Raw genomic sequence first — 21,902 nt, forward strand, 5'->3', positions numbered from 1 at the left:
GTTTCTGTTGCTCATATAAGGAATTTCAGATTTCTGTGATAACTACTAGTATTCACTAATACAAGAATTACAATATAGGACTTGTTGGCATATACTATGATAACCTTTGAAGCTTTGGTCTACTTTTTGCCACTCCGACGACTCCAAGAATAAAGGTATATCAAAGCAGGCAGGTGACAAGTTTAGGATTCTTTTTTTGTTCTTTTCTTTTCTGTCTTTCTTAATATGTTGAAGCATGGTGATAGTCTGTTGCTTTCCAATTCAATGTTTTTCTCGAACAAACATTGATTTCAAGAACGCCATGATAAGATTATAGGCCAATATATATTCTGAGGTTTATCAGATGAAAAGAATTGCATGTTTTGTGACTTCAAAAAACAGAATGATGTAGGATCTACTACACGACATTGTTTACATTAGTTTGCATTTAACGTTTTAAAATCACAGACCACTTCTTGAAAACTGTTCAGTGGCTCAACTATAACGCAGACGGGAAGCGGTGGAGCCACAGCCTAAAGCAGGGCCCTAATTTTCTGCAATCTAGATTAACAAAAACAAAAACAAATCTCAGACAAGCTATTCGTCTATTTTCTCTGCTCAGAATGCAGATATATAGATAAAACCTAAATAACAATAATAATAAGTATACAGTATTTGTAATGCGCCTTCGATCTATTCTGAGGCGCAGAGGGACGTAATTATAAAAATACATCGTAGTCATAATTGTACATGAAGGTTGAAAAAGAAGAAAGAGATAGATAGAGATCATACACCAATGAGCAATTCGTTGAAAATTCAATCAAAACGAGATGCGAGCAAGTGATTTCAGAAGCTTTTTAAAATGTTCCAATGGTCTCTGCTGATCGGATCCTCAGTGGAAGAGCGTTCCAGAGAGATGAGGCTTCAGAAACAAAGGCTTTTTCTCCGAGAGTCGAGATTGTTCTTTTAACTGTTAATTGTTTACTATTACATGAACGGAGACTTCTGCCATAAAACAGGGACGTATTCTGAAACAAGGTTTCGCAAATATTTTGGATAAAGAATGTAGAATTTTAAACTCTATCCTCTTGGATACTGGTAGCCAGTGAAGATTTTTAGAACTGGGGTAATGCGACATGTTCCACTGAGGACCCGAGCAGCAAAGTTCTGAGCACGCTGTAGTTTGGCCAGTTGGTAAGATGAAGCCTTGAACCTATAAACAGTTTCAGCTTTCATTTTTTAAAGAGAGAGCATAACTCAGTGAAATCTTACAGGATTATACCTATTTATGTTTGGCCCTTAAAACTTACGAAAACCACAATACTGCCAATAGTTGACTTGCTGGAGAAATGTTTACAAATAATTCAATATTGGTGTGGAGGTTAGTCAAGGAGTAAGCAGTGGTTAGTGAAGGAAACCATAAATCGCTATTGACTTCAATCAAGCGATTTCCCAAACTTCCCATTGTGCAAGCAAACGCGACTATCATGGTGCGTGAGACACCAAGTCATTTTACATGCTCGTATACATTTGAATTTTTGTTTGCTTGATTCATCCACTTGGCAAATTATATCATGTTAACAAATCGACAACGTTCTTATTAAGATAATGAATAAGAATACTTATAAGAGCAAGGAGTTACTGGTAACTCCTTGATAAGAGTATATAGGCCCTTACGTCGCGTAAGACATGCAAGAACATCGCATTTTATGAGGTATATATAGTACAGGTGCATGGAGGAGATCCCATCTAATAGCAAGCAGTTTGTCTGACTGGGATAACGGCCTTTGGGTCATAATAGGGCTTTTAATGATTTTTTTATGATATTTCTTAAAACTGGAGAACAAAACACCCATGAAAAAATTGTGAAAAAAAATGAACCTCGAGTACATATCTACATAACATTAAGCTAAGGAGGGTAACACAGAGGGAATGCAATCAATAGACATAAAATTGTAACGAATTATTAGGGGACATAGAATGTGTCTACAATTGTACGGAGACCTGTATTTTGTTTGGGTGAGTTTACCTTAATTGAGAAACAGTGTTCTGATAATGCACAGTCTAATTATGATATCATTCAAAAAAAAATTGTTACTGTCACCATTGTTTACATTTTCCTCAATAGGATATGCATTATTTTAATGCTACCCATACAGTGCTGGAGGAGGTGGGTCTGGATGCGTGCGCACGCACGTGTGTGTGTGTATGTGTGTGTGTGCGTGGGGGGCGTAAAAAATAGAGCAAATAATGTCGAAAAATAGGTTCAACACAAAATTCTCAAACATTATAACTTTCCGATTCGGTATAGCTGGCTATACCAAAGCAAACAAACAAAAACGAACGTTCATTCTGCATTTCGGTGTAGTTTGATAAAGGATACTTTATAAGCGCCAAACAACGAGAACACTTAGAACCCCCCCCCCCCACACACACACACACACACACAGACACATGCGTATATTTTTTACATACTAAATTGTATTAAATTGTAGCTATTTTAGTTTATGTGTGACATGCAGCAGCCCGGCGTTTCTCCTCTCTTTAAAAAGTAATCATTGTTGTATATCGCGGAAGAATTCCAATTTATATCATTTCAATATAATATTCTATTCAAGAATGAGTTATCAAGAGTTATCAGCCACAAATAAAAGTAATAAACAACTAAGATGAAGACTATTGTGAGCGAATGAGAATTAAGCCACATACCGTCAGCGTTTTGAAAAGAGGTGAAACTTTGAATTCTACAGGGCTGCCAACATTGGAAACTATAGTTGAGAGTGAGACTCCCATAGGCCAATGCTGTAATTTACGAGTCAAAATGAGTGAGATCAATAGAAATGCATGTAAATGAAATAAAGTTTTAGAGTGAGAAAGGACCAAAATGAGTGAGTCTCACTCTCAATGAGTGAGAGTTGGCAGCCCTGTTCTATATAACTGCTTACTTAATTATGTTTCAGTGAAACTTGTATACATTGCTTTTGTTTTGTATATTATTAAGTTGAAAATACATAATTTAATTCAAATCAATTGAACGAAGAAGTGAAGACTTCGAATCGTCCTACAAAGCCCTATCTATGAATCTATTCATATAATGCAACACAAAATGTGCTCAAAGTTAATGTCGCACAAAAATAATCTGATTATATAAAGGAAGAACAAAAAACACGCATGATTTCCTACCGTCACTATGAAATGATAACTGAAGTGCAATAATGGATGTTATTTTGATTGGGTACTGCATAGTTTAATGTTGATACAAATTTGTATGTTGATTTTGGATATACAGAGTGTTTTCTTCTGGACCCCTCGGTATAGAACAGCTCCACCATGAGGGCGGAGCTGAATAGGGCCATCCAGCCGCAGTTTCATACTTTTGTGACAACTTCTTTGTTTAATTCAATAAGAAGTGATGTATGGGGCCTACATATTTTATTTTGCGGGAATTAAATCAATAAATCATTCAATCAAAGATAGAAGTATTGATACTAAAACAGGTCTGATAAAAATAATATATATATATATAGATATAACAGCAAATAATAAGGAAATATTTCATGTCTGCAAGGGTGTAGTTTTCGGTGGAGCAGGACATTAATAAATTTTGTGAACGTATAAGTATGCTATATCGAAATATCTTGACAAACTCTTTTTCGATATCCATCATCTTAATCACACAGGAAGATGTTCTGAGTAGGCCTATATTTCACGTGAATTAACGAGTAATTATGTTTATTGATATTCAAAGATTTCCGTTGTTGCCATCGATTCCAATTATGAATGATGATAAAGAACGTCGAATATCAATATTTTCTGAAAGAAATTTTAAATGAATAAATCGTTGCTGCTCATGATAACGTGTATTGACCAGGAAACTAGTAGCTGTTTTGTATTCTCAAAACAATTCCTCTTTATATTAAACAGGCACTAACTATGAACAATTAGGGCCTATTATACTCCATATCATTAACTTATAAAGCATGCATTCCTATAAACAAAACATAAAACATGTACTTGTATGAAAAGACCCTCTGTTTTGTATTGATGACTATCGTGCTGCATTGTTACCTGAAAGTCTGATAATTATGATATCCCTGAACATTCTACGTATAAGATTTGTTATTATTTTCATTATGATTCAGGGAATTCCACTCATAACTATGTGCGTTGCATAGTATCGGGTCATCCTTAATTTTTATATACACATGATACGTGAATATAAAGAAAGGAAAGCTTATTCAAGGAAGATTATCAAGACTATATACAACCCCATACAGGCCTCTTCTCTAAACATGTTTTAGTACACTGTAAAACATCGGTGTTAGATTTAACACCACGGGTGTTAAATCTAACACCGATCAAACTTCAATAGAGGACCACACCCACAGGTGTTAAAAATGCACTGTGATGGTGTTGAAAAGTGTTCACCTGACACTTCGTGGTGTTAATTTGACACTGTACCTGGTGTTATTTTGACACTGTGGGGACTAGTGTTAATTCAAAAATGACACCACATGGTGTTGATTCGATATTTGTTGGTGTTAATATCAATGGTTTAACACCGGTCCAGCTTCAATAAGAGACCACACCATTCAGCTGGTGTTACTTTGGTGTAAATTTATTTTCACATTTTTTCAAAAATCTAGTATTTTAATGTAAAATTCTTGATCGTCTTGTTTAAATTAAAAATCAACAAGAAGTGCAGTTACTAAGAAATTCTTCAAAAAACAGTTTAAAATTTGGAAATGACACCCGGAGGTGTTAATTTAACACCATAAATGAGCACCGAAAATTTAACACCAGCTTGGTGTTCACTATTTAACACCGGACTTTTTGCAGTGTAACTGCACTGAAGCTTATCTCGCTCAGTTCTTATACACACACATACATACACACACACACACACACACACACATATATGTATATATATATATATATATATATATATATATATATACATATGTGTGTGTGTGTGAGAGTGTGTGTGTGTGTGTGTGTGTGAGTGTGTGTTTGTGTGTGTGTTATTATTATTATCATTATTATCATTGCTTATTATATAAACCTTTAGAGTTCTATTGCAGTTTGGTATTCCCGAAGTTTTGAGTCCGAAAATGAAAAAAACAAAAACAAAAACGGCTCTTAATTTCGAAGGTCCGTTTGGGATTATGATAAATCCTATTTCATTTTCTTCGGATTGACGAACATTAAAATAAGGGTATAGGAAATATTATGTTAAGAAAACTTTAATGAAGGAACCTTCGGACCCTTTCATTGTCGGATTACGAACCTCGTTTGATTTTCCTTAACGAACCCTCGAAACACCGAACTACTTTTCTATTTCATTTTCGGAATGAGAAACCTTATTTCATTTTTTATTAATGAAAATTTGGAAAAACGGACACCACCCTACATATTGTGAATAAGAATTAATCTCAGAAAGTGTCTTTCGTGTTACCAACAATACATGGTTTGCCACTATACAATCCCAGTCACTATAAAGATACTTATACACTGTATAGCTGGATCTACTACTGATGCTATTATTAATCCACAGCGCATAGGAACTTATAAGCATTGACTCGCAAGGATCTAAAATTGAGCAAAGAATGATTACAATGCAATCGTCCTGTAGAAGGAGTCATGTAGGCCCTATATACACTAACTATACAGTGGATATAGGCAGGATTGACATGCTAAAGGTCGGAGTTCCCGGAAAAAAAAAAGTGTGTCCATACTGTCTGATACTGGTACTTAATGGCAATCAATGACTGAGTCTGCGTATTCAAATACATTGACCCTAATAATACTCTATGTCGTCAATATAAGTTTTGGAGTAGCCTATTCGTGATGGGACCTCATCGAAATTTTCAGAATGATCATACGAATGGCACATAACAGGCCCCTATATCAGATTATACCATGGCATATTCATTACAATCTATGTATCATACCCACATAACAGTGAATGCCGGTAATATTGTAGGCCTTTCCAATAATGCAATACGGAAAGCCGTTTCTCAGACCGTCACGATTTATTATTATGATGTTGTCGTGCCAGCGTTCGTCTTGATTACTTTTTTTGGTGGTGCTCGATAATGATGACGTTGTTTTTGTTGTTGTTTTGTATTAAAAAAAGGAAAATAAAAGACGGTCGAAGGATCCTATGGGTCTTATTCGCATTGTAAATGGTAAATTATTTCCCCCCAATGTACACAACTTGATGAACTCGAACCATAGTTTCGGACCGCCAGAACGTCCTCGTTAGGGACGGTATTTATACCATCAGCATGTTCACATCTATCTTCCCATGGTTACCTATGTCCTTCATAGTATATTGTTTTTCTGTTACTTTGTTTCTGTGGTGAAATATCAATCACAAATGCCGAAATGATGGGCAGTGATTTAGTATATAAACTACAATTGTATTCATCTGAGTTTCGGAACTTTCCTCGCTACAAAAGGTATATTTGCAGTACATGCATATAATTACAAAACTTCGATTCAAACAAGGCTCCATCAATTCAATATCGATTCGGAACTTGGGGATTTCCCTCTGCCGAGTCAATCATTATCCGCACTTCCGCATTTATTCTTGATTAGTATAAGCTTTCAAATTTGATATTATACGACGACACCATGCATGTATAATGCATAAAAACGCAAGGCAAGTTATGGGTAGGTCTAAACTGGTACATTAAATTGATATCATTGTTTTCAACATAGCAACTGACAAGTAATTGATTTCAACTAAGATTGCTCTGATTCATTTTGTTTTTTGTCCGACATGCTTTGAATAAAATATTTGCAGGCCATTTTTTTTTCAATTTAGGCCTACCTTCCAAGTAATGAAATAACCGAAGCAATGTACCCCAATAAGCAGCCTGTCATGATAACATTTTTTCTATGCTTTTGTTTTTATTCAAACTAATAAGAAAGATTGCATTATTTACAACAGAATTTGCAAGATTAGAAGATAATTATACAAGGTGTAATTAAGAGCAAAATAAAATCATAACATAAAATTGCATGACTGTCAGCTTTATACATTTGACACTCAAACACACGCAAAAATGTATGTAAAACTTTGTCAGGAATTATTTACAGTAGCGGGTCCAGAGGGGAGTGCAACCGACGCATGCCCCCCCCCTTTATTTTTTCGTTAAAAACAAAAGACATAAAAAGATAAAAATGGAATGAAACCCGGAAGAGGCACCAGAAATATTAATGCCCCCCCCCCCCCCCCCTTTACAGAATTCCTGGATTCACCCCTGATTTATACATTACATGTGTATTAGTGAAGAAACGTAATAATTTGCTTATGAGATGGTGACATTTGTATTTTTATTGTGTCAAAACACATAGAAATCAAATCTCATAACTTCTTTCTACAATACCAATGAAATTACCATTGCTGTGTGCTTTGCTCTGAATTAATTTCATAGTTTTTTTTATTTTTTATTTTTCGTGTTTTTGTTTGTTTTTTGTGCAGAGAGACACTATAAACCAGGGAGGTGTTCACCTCCCTGTATAAACTTAATACACTAGAACGTGTGCGTGGAAGTAATAGTGATTGCAAAAGGTGAACCTATAACATATTTAAACAAGTTTCTTTCCGGGAGACATCCTAGTATCCAAAGTGAAACAAACGATTCTCCCAATATTTGCACACTTTGCTTCATTGATTTTTTTAAATCTGATTTTGAGTGTCTGACACGGGGGCACAACCCCTGCAACCAGGGAATTCAAACCAGGGAACTCATCATAGTTCCTGTTCTCCAACTGAGCTCTAACAGCTCCACTTGCTATTGAAGTACAGTGTAGCTGTTAACATAGACACATTTGTATAATGTATGCCAAGCATACATGTATTACACGCACTAACATTTTGTAAAAGCGATGTTGCCTGCAACACATCCACATCAGTCATCCCACACATTACCACGCTCGAGCATTAACACACCCAAACACAATATATACAGGATGCACACACACACACACACACACACACACACACACATTTCTTTTAACTGTATGTGTAAGTTTGACTGTTAATGGAATTCTTTACACTTTGAAGGAAATGCTGTTGTGTGCACTATTCTAACTTCAGCATTAGAAGGTCCCCCGACATCCACTAGGCCTATAATGTTGATTTATAATGATGTGAATACACATAAAATGTAATACAGTATGTCTTCATGACACAGTGAACAATTCTGTAATTCATTTAAATTAAAATGTATTGCAGATTTTATTTTCTTAAAGCACCCACAAAGCTAATGCCCTACAAATAACTCCACCTTTTATGACGTCGTCAGCAGTCAATAAAACAACCTTCAAAATGCCCAGTGTTATACACCATGCTATTGCCTTGACTGATCAAAAGCAACCAATAGTAAGACATGTCTCATCGAGAAACATATCAGAATCTTTTGATCGTTATTGTCTTTGCCTTGTGAAAATGCTCTAGTACAATTGTACAGAGAATAGCGCAAGCTATGGTGTGGAACCGTTTTATGTGAAACCCGTCTTGCTGTACTACAGCACTGAGCTGATGCACCTGGTTATAGCAAAGTGCAGACCATTAATACGTATTGTTGCATATACATGTACAGTATATGACATTTCAACAGACTTCACTGGCCGTGATAATAACATGAGAGGCAAGAAAGAAAAAAAAAAAGATTTTTGAGGAGTTGAGCTTGGTGACAACAGAAAAATAAATATATCAAATCATTAAAACCCTTTGATGCATTTTGATCACACAATTCCTCAATTTGTGCTGTGAAGATCAATTCATGTCAGCGGAAGAAAGGATAGACATGTAGGACCAGAGCTGGATATCAGGGAGCCTTTAACTAAGCACATGCTCCATGAAATTCACTGCTGTTGGGTTTCTAGTTTATCTTCATTTTATGTTTGTGCATTTGTTGAGAGTATTTTTTTTTCAAGGGGTTCAATGAGATTCATTGTCAATACACAGCACACATCTTATGTATATATACACTATAATACACTATGTATACTATGTATAATTACCAGAGTAAATAGGCAAAGTCTACAAGTGGGTATTTTACAAAATTTATTGGCATTGTGACGGGTGACACCAACATCGTTCTCCCTTTTCAACATCAAACACCCTGTCCAAGGATGGCTCCTGCAAATGAACAGTCTTACCATATACAGTACAAAGTCCATGGTTTGAGTTCAGCTGTATTACACTCCAAAGAGAACATACACCGGCTAAAAACTTGTAAAATTATCACAGCTTTGTCTTACAGTGAAGTAACCTGTTGTTGTATGTTTAATATACAGCCAATTTGTACATCTACCTTGTGCCCAGTTGAAAACATGTTGGCTATATGCCTGAAATACCTGTAGCTAAACTAAATCACGTTTATTGTGCTAACTGATGCAATCATTTTGTAATGATGTGAAAGTGCAAGTCCAGACACTGCATAGTCTTTGCACAGATTTAACTACACAATTTACATAATACAGCTGGCATAACTAACTCATTGAGAAGAGCATGGTCATTTTTCAGTATTTTTTTCTTCTTCTTTGAAAAAAAAAAAGAAGCAAAACCTGTAACAAGTCGTATGTGATTTCTATACAAGGGGTGCAACTGCAAGCCCCAATTATTGAAACAAGGATTTGATTCCATAATTAATGTTACAGACAAATATGGAAAAAAAAAAATCCAGGACAAAAATGACAATGAAACTACAAATTTGTACCAAAGTTGATTGCCAAAGGCCGAGTTCAAAGGTCACAATCTTGAAGTAAACTGAGAGTACTCTGACTCTGGAAAACACCTTCTTTTTCTTCTTCTTCTTTTTCTTATCAGTAATTAATTACAAACAGCAAACCAGAACAGAGGAATGAAAATGAAGGTTAGTAATGAATGCATATTTGTTTTGGAAAGTTGGCAGATGGAACTATCCACGTGAGAATAGTGAACACTATACAGTGCATAAAGTATCTTATTTTTGAAGTAAATTCTTGGAATTCATAATTTTGAATCTCTATTCCATATGGAAATTAACTTAAGATCCAACTACAGAAAAGAACAAACAAAATGAAATCAGACCTTTGTTTCCATCAGAGAAATTTGAACTAAACGTGGAATTCTTCATATCTACTGTCACTACATGTACTTCTACCCAAGAGCATAGTGCTACAATGATGCAGACATAGACTATAGAGGGCGCTATTTGTTTCCAGTCGACAACAAGGCCAGTAGCCCAGCAGCGATTGCCACTGACAAAATGTAGTTTCTGGAGGAGAACAGGTAAAGGAAAAACAAGGTACTACAACAGGAGAAAATTAATCATTGTCATAAAGTGAGTTTAGCAAGAAACATGTACACAAAACTGTACTACATGTATAATCCAACCTTGGCAAAGGATGTATGTCTTGTGTATGACTGATGAAAATTTGTCAGTTTTGTCTACTGAAAGTTAGAACGACATACAGCAGCTACCGGAAACTGTTCTGAAAGAGTATACGATTGTACTCATCTATTCATGGTAATTAAACAAGAAATACATACAGACAAGTCAAAGGATTCAAGTGGTTAATTGGGACATGGTGATCATAGCATTCAGGAATTTTGGGTCTCACAAAAACAATCAGAACATGAGTTCACTATCAATTCATAAAGAATATTGTACTGTACATTATTATAATGGTACAAACGTATACAAAGTACTTCTGTCAGTGAATATAACAGCTGACACTTTGCCCCCCCCCCCCCCCCCCCCCATGTTTAACAATCCGTGAACTAATTGAGCCAATATCAACAAAGCCATATTCCTACAGAAGGGTGTCATTACATTTAGCTCCTGTCAGTACTGGATTACTTTTGAGTGCAAATATAGAAATTACCTCAAAGATAGCAAGGACTATAAAATCATAAAAAAAGAGGTATTTCATTCACGTTCACAAATAATTCTCTAACAAGTTAGATTTCCTCAATGACTAGATCCCATCGCACCACTGTGAGGACAAATCTCTAATGAGTTGATGGAAAAGGATACATATTTGGATCTTGTGACTTGAGAAGGAAGAATGAGACGGAGAGGACCAGCATCAGATAGAGGGCGTTGTTGTAGAATATTGAGAAAGTTGTGGCTTCGTAGTCTGCTACCTCATTCTTCTTCCATAGGATCCTATGTAATGTTGAGAAAGGAATCAAAGGACATGATACATGTACAAACATTCCATTTATCATACACACCTACTGTACACAAATACATATAATAAACTAATATGTACAAACATACTTATAGATAGATCCTATGTAATTTGAAGTAGATTCATAAGCATTCTAGATATATACAAAGCCCGTGCAATGAAGTTCCAACTCATACACAATTTACAAAGAGTCTGATAAGTGAATGACCAAAAACAGAACAAAATATGAAATTTATCTGAAATATCCCCCCTCCCCCCCCCCCAAAAAAAAAGGGGGGGGGGGGGAATAATGAAGGACAAAAGATGGTGCCAGCTTACCTCTCATCCTTCTCCTTACGAGACATCTTCTTACTGTCAGCATCACTCAGTTTCTTCATGACTTCCTTGCTGACTGCATCCTCCCTCTTAGGAGCAATCCTACAGACAGACGACAGCCACAAAGGAACAATTGTCAACGTCTCGGACACAAGGTGCTACAGGTACATATTAAAAGCGCTTGCCCGAGGTATGTCAAAATCAAAGTCCAGCAAGTGTTTTGAAACAGTGTGAAAAAGTGCTTGCCTAAAGCGGGCAAGCAAAAAGTTCTGAAGTCACCTTTTTTTTTCACCCCCCCCCCCCCTGCAACCCATGAAGTCAACCATACAGAAATGCAAAGATAACGACTGCTTACTGATGGAATGCACTTTAATTTCATTTCAACAAATTTCCAACACTGTTGTGAAGAAGCTCCAATTCAATGCAACTCCAACACTCGATACATGTAGTAATAAGTTTGCTTCTCCAATAAGTTTAGGCGTGTTATATGCTGTTTATTCAAATGATCAAGTTTTATCACTTACAGTACAAGTGACTTTACATACATGTATCATTTTCTTGTTTGGGCAAGTGTTCAGCATTATATGATTGCCTGAACAGGCAAGTGGTAGGGGAAAAAAAAATATTTAGCACCCTGCAGACAGTCAGAACATTATCATGGACAGTATATTAAAAGAATCTTAAAACTGGATCAGTCAGTATTTTCAATTTCTCAAACTGCTGAGGTTGAGGACATTTCTGCCATAAGAAATTTTCACAGAATAAATTCATGTCACATATACATAATGACATACTGGTACACACTTTGTGCCTACTAAACTGTTGCGAATAATCATACACAAGTCAGAAAATGTCCCATAATAAACTGCATTCTGGAGCCTGTGCCTCTGGGAAACTTCATTTTCTCATGATTAATTTTCTGATCAATGAAATTATCTGAAATGATTCAATCATTTGCTAAGTTTGTGTCAATATTCAAGATTCCCTTGTGAGAACATAGCAATAGTAGCATCCCATTCCTATTCACCAAGATTAATAGTTTGACCGTGTACCGGTAAACTTGCCTACCTCTCAAACCCATGCACAGTATGCAAACAAACACATCAAAAGCAAAATGAGTTTGTTTTTTTTTCTTGTGCAGTTTGTTGCCAAAAATTCCCTCCTGAACAATTATTAAACACGGCACTTTAACTCACACCCATACATCAATAATATGCAATCTTAGTTGACTTTGTTGTAATCTTACTTGTGCTTGAGGACGAACTTGACATTCTTGTAGGCAAACGCCACCAGCCAGCTACTGATGATCGTCATGACTACAAACATGACAATAGACTGGGACTGGAACAGGTCCACCTGATGGATACGCCAAAACAGCCCTGCAAGAAAGCATTGTGTCACAGAGCTGAAAGCATTGATGTACAACTCTTAAAGGGTGTGTACAGTTCTGGTTGAGGTGAGGATTTAGCTTTTAACATTTTGCGAGATATTCAGAAACCACTCTATGAGATGTCAAAGAGCATGCAAATCTAACGGGTATCAAAAGTTTATTTGATGAAAATCGGTTTTGAAATGGCTGAGATATCCAAAAACAAGGTGAAACAAAGAGATCCTAATAAAAGGCATGGCCTGTCGCCTTTTATTGTCACTTTTTTTTTATATCTCAGCCAAGTGAAAACCAATTTTCATCAAATAAACGTTGGATCCTTCTTAAAATTACATGCTCTTTCATATTTCATTAAGATGTTTCTCATTATCTCACTTAGGAATGTTCAAAAAATGAATCCCAACCTCAACCAGTACTGTACAGTCCCTTTAAAGCATGTAGGGAAAGGCAAAAGAATCTTTGAGGTCTAAGTCCACACTTTACAGGCCCGAATTCACAAAGGTGGTCCATGGTTTAACCCATTGACAAAAATTGTACAGGGGAAACTCGGTATAACGAACACTGCTATAACGAGATATCGGTTATAACGAGGAAATTTTCTCGGTCCCAAATTTCCTTCAACACAAGTCTATGTAAAATGCTACTCTTATAGCGAGATCAGCTATAACGAAATAACTGCTGTAACGAGATAAATTTTGTGACTTCCAAACAAAGAAAAACATAGTAAATCAAACCTGCTATAGCGAGGTAAAGCAAAATGCCTTCGGTAAAGCTTTACTTCACCTGTGCTATCATCTTCCGAGATTGTAAAGCTTGATGTGCCAAAAACTGTCTTGTATACACATCATCATTTTCTTCAGTGCATTCCAGCTAGCACTGCATGTTGAATGTGTGAAGTGTGTGTGTGCACGCACACTGATACATGCAGAAAATGTGGTGGGACGGCCATACAATGTATGTATGTGATCATCATGACGTTTAGCAGGTGTGAGGCAATCTGATGCTGTGATTGGCCTTCTACTTAGGGAATTCCCCGTCTTCACACACACACAGTCATAATGTACATTGTATGTATACAGAATGTGTCACATACACACACAGCATTGTGCAGACCATATTCAAGCTTTCCACACAGCACACACCCATACGATAACCACATACCAATCCACAGACGATCTTGATACAATCGCAAGCTATATAAATTTACAAATTCATACATCTACAATTAATAAGAAACACATTCTTGATATTGGATTTCCTTGGCGAAAAACATCTTCTTACCCATAAAGGTGAGTAATTCCCTCACACACAATATCAAGTTATCAGTATTGATTGACATATGATGGGTAGTCCCACATGTGCAAATTAATGTCTTTATTTTATGCCTTCTTTTATGCCTACTGATATAACGAGATATCGGCTATAACGAGGAAAATGACTCGGTCCCGACCATCTCGTTATATCGAGTTTCCACTGTACCACCTTCGTGAATTCGAGCCACAATATAGTAAATTATGTACAGCTGTATGTGTATTTAAAACAGTTACGAAATCATCACCTATTCATTCAAAGTGAAAATCATTTGACATGTTCATCCTTCCAAGGTTTATGATATAGAAATGAATGAATACAATTAAACAAATACAAAAGTAACCATGGAAACTTCAAAAAGTTGGTTGGTAATGTTACTGGTACCCCCCCCCCCCAAAAAAAAAAAAGGCAATAGAAAAAGAATTCATTACTTTGAGACAAACTTTACTGAAATGTAAGATAATTCAAAAAAAGTATCAAACTATTTTCAATTACATTGTAAAGCATTGTAACAAATGTTCCAGCAAATATGTTGACAAGTTTGACTCAAATTGTGTTTAGCTAGCTTTAAAAGAAATCGGAAAAGAAATGACAACACCATGCACCAATGACTTTCAGAGGGGTTCTATCCTTAGATTTTTTTAATTTTAATTTTTTTGCCATCTAAAGGGTATCATTGACCCTCAACTCCCATAGTTATATGGCCCCCGATCCAAAACTACGAAAAGCGTTTGCATTTGTACAGTGTGCATGCGATCAAGCACATTGATGGACAGTGCACTAGCGTACATGTATGGCACTCACCACTCTCTCAATCTCAGATCTCGCACATTCTCTTGTTTCTAGATTTATAAGACATCAAATTTCAAGGATCTGTTTTAAGGTGTTATATGAAACAAATAATAACTTGGGGGGGGGGGCAGGGTCCATTCATGCACTGGACAGAATATTTCATGAGGTGAAAAATGAAATTACCGATACATTCAACTCAGATAGCTCAGCTGCGCCTCGTTGAATGAATGTTTAACTTAAATTTAACTCACATTTCATCTTTCACGAGATCACCACATAACATTCTGTGTATTGCACTTAAAAACATTTGTTATTTGCATACCCACTGCATCAGTAAATTTTACAGAATGAAACTAAAGGACCAAACAAGAAATGCCATTAATGATGGTTGACACACAGCCACAGTCATGAATCGTGAATGATTTTAGAATCAGGCCCACACCGTCCGTAGAGTCTATGCCTCTCTGTACTGTCTCGCTGATTGGCAAGTGGGGCCGATTGGAGTAGGCCTATATAGGCCTACATATGCGACATGAAATGCTCTAAAATACCATGGATTTTACAAGCGATACGGCATGCAAATAGCCTCACAATAAGGATAAATAGCACATTCAGTTTTCATAGCCTTGCACGATTGATACCGAGCGAGCGAGTTGTGTGCATTCGCTCGGCATTCATGGCATTCAATGGCATGCTACGCATACGTGGCACAGCAGACCAGTGGAAGTGTATCACATATGGGTCTATCAGTATCACTATACGGGTTTCAAAGTACATACACTCGACTCAAAATAACCAATTTCTTACATGTTGGGATCGCTGAAACAATAAATGCGTTGCCGTAGAACAACGCAGATGATTTAGTGGAGACGTTTCTGCTGAAATCCTGGAGCAAAAGCTCCTCTTCCTTCGTCAGTTTCTTGCCACCAGCCATTATTTCTCAGCAACCTGTCACCCGAGACTGACGAGAACCCGAAAGAGAACGCGCTTCAATTTACACTCAATCGAATATACAACACACAAATCGAGTTGCACATGTATGGAGGCCAGACAAGTCGATAAGCCTACAATTCGGACAAATCTCGGCCCCAGCCGGGAAACTGTCAGCCCAGGGGCGTCACCAGCTTTTTTTCAAGGGGGGTGCGTTTTGACCCAAATGTAACGAGATTTTTTTTTTTTTTTTTTTTGGACAGACATTTGGAATATAGGAAGTTCTCAATCCCTAGACTTTTACTGTTGTTGAGGGAAGCCAAGCGGGGAAAGGGCACCGGCGTAGCTAGATTTCATCTCTTACAGTAAAAAAACTACCATTTGGAGCTATATTTTTTTCGCTTTGGAAATAAAGGGGGGAGGGCGCACCGGGCGCAGCTGCCGGCAATTACTGGCAGCAACATCAGGAGAAAGGCATAACAATTAAATGCGAGCGAGCGGAGCGAGCGAGCTTGAATATTTTGACATTTTACAGTATAAAAAAAACCCTGCCATTTGTTGTTATATTTTTTCGCTTTGGAAATAAAGGGAGGGGGCGCACCGGGCGGAACTGCTGGCAATTACTGGCAGCAACATCAAGTGAATTGCATAACGATTAAATGCGAGCGAGCTTGAAAATTTTACATCTTACAGTCCAAAAGTTGCCGTTCTTAGCCATATTTTTTTGCTTTGGAAATCAAGGGAGGGGGGCGCACCGGGCGGAACTGCTGGCAATTACTGGCAGCAACATCAGGTGAATTGCATAACGATTAAATGCGAGCGAGGGGTAAGAGCGAGCTTGAAAATTTTTCATTTTGCAGTCCAAAAACTGCCGTTCTTCGCCATATTTTTACGCTTTGGAAATTAAGAGAGGGGGCGCACCGGGCGGAACTGCTGGCAATTACTGGCAGCAACATCAGGTGAATTGCATAACGATTAAATGCAAGCGAGCTTGAAAATTTTACGTTTTACAGTCCAAAAACTGCCGTTCTTAGCCATATTTTTTTCGCTTTCGAAATCAAGGGGGGGTGGAGCGCATGCCACCGGGCGCAACTGCTGGCAATTACTGGCAGCAACATCAGGTGAATTGCATAACGATTCAATGCGAGCGAGCTTGAAAATTTTACATCTTACAGTCCAAAAGTTGCCGTTCCGTAGCCATATTTTTTTGCTTTGGAAATCAAGGGAGGGGGGCGCACCGGGCGGAACTGCTGGCAATTACTGGCAGCAACATCAGGTGAATTGCATAACGATTAAATGCGAGCGAGCGAAGAGAGCGAGCTTGAAAATTTTACATTTTACAGTCCAGAAACTGCCGTTCTTCGCCATATTTTTACGCTTTGGAAATTAAGGGAGGGGGGCGCACCGGGCGGAACTACTGGCAATTACTGGCAGCAGCATCAGGTAAATTGCATAACAATTAAATGCGAGCGAGCTTGAAAATTTTACATTTTACAGTCCAAAAACTGCCGTTCTTAGCCATATTTTTTCGCTTTGGAAATTAAGGGGGAGCGCATGCCACCGGGTGCAACTGGTGGCAATGACCGGCAGCAACATCAGGTGAATTGCATGACGATTCAATGCGAGCGAGCGAAGAGAGCGAGCTTGAAAATTTTGACATTTTACAGTAGAAAAACTGCCGTTTTTAGCTATATTTTTTCGATTTGGAAATTAAGGGGGGGGGGAGCACCGGGCGCAACTGCAGACAATTACTGGCAGTAACATCAGGGGAATTGCATAAAGATTAAATGCGAGCGAGGGGTAAGAGCGAGCTTGAAAATTTTTCATTTTGCAGTCCAAAAACTGCCGTTCTTAGCCATATTTTTTCGCTTTGGAAATTAAGAGAGGGGGCGCACCGGGCGGAACTGCTGGCAATTACTGGCAGCAACATCAGGTGAATTGCATAACGATTAAATGCAAGCGAGCTTGAAAATTTTACGTTTTACAGTCCAAAAACTGCCGTTCTTAGCCATATTTTTTTCGCTTTCGAAATCAAGGGGGGGGGGTGGAGCGCATGCCACCGGGCGCAACTGCTGGCAAGTACTGGCAGCAACATCAGGTGAATTGCATAACGATTCAATGCGAGCGAGCGAAGAGAGCGAGCTTGAAAATTTTGACATTTTACAGTAGAAAAACTGCCGTTTGTAGCTATATTTTTTTCGCTTTGGAAATTAAGGGGGGCGGGGGGGGGGGGGTGCGCCGGGCGCAACTGCAGACAATTACTGGCAGTACCATCAGGGGAATTGCATAAAGATTAAATGCGAGCGAGGGAAGAGAGCGAGCTTGAAAATTTTGACATTTTACAGTAGAAAAACTGCCGTTTGTAGCTATATGTTTTCGCTTTGGAAATTAAGGGGGGGGGGGGCGCACCGGGCGCAACTGCAGACAATTACTGGCAGTAACATCAAGGGAATTGCATAAAGATTAAATGTGAGCGAGAGAAGAGAGAGAGCTTGAAAATTTTGCATTTTACAGTCAAAAAAGTGCCGTTCTTAGCCATATTTTTTTCGCTTTGGAAATTAAGGGAGGGGGCGCACCGGGCGGAACTGCTGGCGATTACTGTCAGCAACATCAGGTGAATTGCATAACGATTAAAATAATGCGAGCGAGCTTGAAAATTTTACATTTTACACTCCAAAAACTGCCGTTCTTAGCCATATTTTTTCGCTTTGGAAATTAAGGGGGGAGCGCATGCCACCGGGCGCAACTGCTGGCAATGACTGGCAGCAACATCTGGTGAATTGCATAACGATTAAGATAATGCGAGCGAGCTTGAAAATTTTACATTTTACAGTCCAAAAACTGCCGTTCTTAGCCATATTTTTTCGCTTTGGAAATTGAGGGGGGAGCGCATGCCACCGGGTGCAACTGCTGGCAATGACTGGCAGCAACATCTGGTGAATTGCATAACGATTCAATGCGAGCGAGCGAAGAGAGCGAGCTTGAAAATTTTGACATCTTACAGTCCAAAAAGTGCCGTTCTTAGCCATAATTTTTCGCTTTGGAAATTAAGGGAGGGGGCGCACCGGGCGGAACTGCTGGCAATTACTGGCAGCATCATGAGGTGAATTGCATAACGATTAAATGCGAGCGAGCTTGAAAATTTTACATTTTACAGTCCAAAAACTGCCGTTCTTAGCCACATTTTTTCGCTTTGGAAATTAAGGGGGGGGGGGAGCGCATGCCACCGGGCGCAACTGCTGGCAATTACTGGCACTGGCAGCAACATCAGGTGAATTGCACAACGATTCCATGCGAGCGAGCGAAGAGAGCGAGCTTGAAAATTTTGACATTTTACAGTAGAAAAACTGCCGTGTGTAGCTATATTTTTTCGCTTTGGAAATTAAGGGGGGAGCGCACCGGGCGGAACTGGACGATTACTGGCAGTAACATCAGGGGAATTGCATAAAGATTAAATGCGAGCGAGCTTGAAAATTTTGACATTTTACAGTCCCAAAACTGCCGTTTGATGCTATATCTGTTTTTGCTTTCGAAATTGAGGGGGCGCACCGGGCGCAACTGCTGGCAATTACTGGCAGCAATATTGGGAGAATTTAAATGCGAGAGAGCGGAGCGAGCGAGCTTGAAAATTGTGACATTTTACAGTCCCAAAACCGCCGTTCAGTTGTAGCTATATTTTTTGCAGTAAGGGGGGGGGGGCACACCGGGTGGAACTGTCGGCAATTACTGGCAGCAACTTCAGGAGAATGGCATTACGACTAAATGCCAGCGAGCGAGCTTGAAAATTTTGACATTTTACAGTCAAAAAACTGCTGTTTGTAGCTATACTTTTTCGCTTTGGAAATTAAGAGGGGGCCGGGGGGGGGGGACGCCCGGTGCGCCCCTCCCCCTGGATCCGCCACTGGTAGTCAAGGGTGTCGGTTTATGTTCATGACTGGGGGAGGTGTGACCAGCGAGGTGGCGTCGAAGTGACCAAGTATGGGAAGGATGTCCAAAATCTATGTATATAGTCAACACTGTATAGAATACACTTGCACTAGTAGATCAGTGCTGCCAGAACCAGGGGTGCGAATTGCTTTTGCCCACGATTTTTTCTTTTTCTTTGTTTTTGTCCTCGATGCAAAATTTCAAAAAAATAAATAAATAGATAAAAAAATAATAATCATTTAGTGTCCGGCGTTGAGGTCGCTCGCAGACTGAAGGTTTTTTTTTTTTTTTTTTTTTTTTTTTTTAGGGTCTGAAGGGGGGTGCGTTCGCACCCAACGCACCCCCCCTGGTGACGCCCATGCAGCCTCGCAGTGATAATTATTTTTAGTCTGCTCAGTGATAGAATAAGATCCTCAAAGTACGAAGCAAAGCAACACATTTGAGAATCTACCCTCTCATTTCATTGTTGTTGAAAAAATTGGTGTGTATAGTCAACCTCATCCTTTACCAGGTTTACTTATGAATCAAACACACCCCAGAAAGTGAAATGGAAACTCCTGCCATGGTACGGTACAACACCGGTCATATTCAGCTGTATGACTGTGTCTTATTGGATTGATGGCATATATACAATATAAAAGCAAAAGAGAAGGGAGTATTTTTATTTGCTACTTAAAATTTTACAGCAAATAGGACCTATTTTAATGCATAAACATGTCCGGTATTACTGGTTGCCCCCGCAACCGTATAAGCTGACAACCATGTCAGTCAGATTTTGCGTGTGTTGTTCTGTTCCAATAATGGTGGATGAAAATTATAATGGGATTTTCTTGGTTGTAATTTTGCTGAAGGACCAACTATGAAGCAATAGCTGTGAATGGCCCTATTATGGTCTTCTTGATATTTCTCTTATTCTCCATGTGACATAGCCATATTTCATCAAACAGTATAGAGATAACAGAGATAATTGAAAAATAGACCTATTATATATTTTTTTCCTTTAAAGATTATCCTTTTATTTTGTGTCATTCAGTTCAATCTTTCATACAAGTTTTGCCTATTGTTTGTCTTATTATTAATCTGTAAGTTCAAAATTCCAATATTAATATGTAATACAATATAGGGTCTATATACCTACCCCAAACATCACGATATTTTATGTTTCGTGAATATATCAATATATATTGTAATAATAAAACGTGAGATTTGACTTGCTTTTCAACTTATGTGCAAATATGGAAATGATTGGTCCAAAATAAAGTCAATAAAAGATACTGAGATAAAGAAATCATAAAGAAAAACCATGCTTAAGCATATTTCCTCCTATTTCTTTATATTTCGGTATAGTGCTCTCCATAATTCAATGGGTGACCTCCAGAATGTTTAAATAAACGTATAGGGTCATTTCGAGTTGGAAATGTTCTACCCATGTACCAAATTAATTCAAATCATTCATCTTCATATTTCGCGAAGAGAAGAGTGCATGTATCGGAAATAATATCAAATACAAATTCTTTTACCTTGTTAACCATGTGCAAAAACAAAATGGTAATAACACATCAATTGTAATGATAACTGCAAGGTCGAAAACGAAATGGGGTTGAACAAAGAGAAGTATGACGGGACCTACATGAAAGCAAGCTTGTTTGGCTGTAAGCCACGAGTAATCAGTGTTTGTGAAAAAGAAACGGAGAACAGATAGTTAGAGGACAGGCGAGCTAATGGTATACCAAATAAGAAAAGCGGGGTATCATGAACGTGATAAAAAAGAAAAAAAAACTATACTAAAATGTGAACCATTATTGTGACCGAGCTATCATTCGTTTCCGGAGTAGACTGACATGATTTGCATATCGAGCCTACTTTGGTATACATTAAACTGTTGTTGCATTAAAGCTATCACAAGGTTATGTTCAGTACAACACAAAAAGTAACATGTACAGCTATTAAGTCAGTTGGTGCCTGCCGTCAAGCTCTGGATAGAAAGTGAGAGAGAGGTATGCCAGGGAAAGAGGAAGAGAGGGAAAAGAACTATTGAAAGTAGACTATGAAATTGCTAATGATGAAT

At 38.1% G+C, this 21,902-nt stretch overlaps 1 protein-coding gene across 1 annotated transcript; it reads right to left on the minus strand.

Annotated features, from left to right (window-relative positions):
* Window positions 1-9,716: 9,716 nt before the first annotated feature.
* Window positions 9,717-15,943, minus strand: LOC139730748 (translocon-associated protein subunit gamma-like). The gene is made up of 5 exons (XM_071641647.1): window positions 15,785-15,943; window positions 12,734-12,866; window positions 11,491-11,589; window positions 11,016-11,147; window positions 9,717-10,253 (listed from the first exon to the last, which is right to left on the minus strand). Exons 1-5 carry the CDS (start codon window positions 15,909-15,911, stop codon window positions 10,187-10,189), a joined length of 558 nt encoding a protein of 185 aa, XP_071497748.1. The 5' UTR covers window positions 15,912-15,943; the 3' UTR covers window positions 9,717-10,186.
* Window positions 15,944-21,902: the final 5,959 nt, after the last annotated feature.

Source organism: Diadema antillarum, unplaced genomic scaffold (genome assembly GCF_040938485.1).
Source record: "Diadema antillarum isolate AM-2024a unplaced genomic scaffold, OU_Dant_1.0 scf00000002, whole genome shotgun sequence".
Classification (NCBI taxonomy): domain Eukaryota; kingdom Metazoa; phylum Echinodermata; class Echinoidea; order Diadematoida; family Diadematidae; genus Diadema; species Diadema antillarum.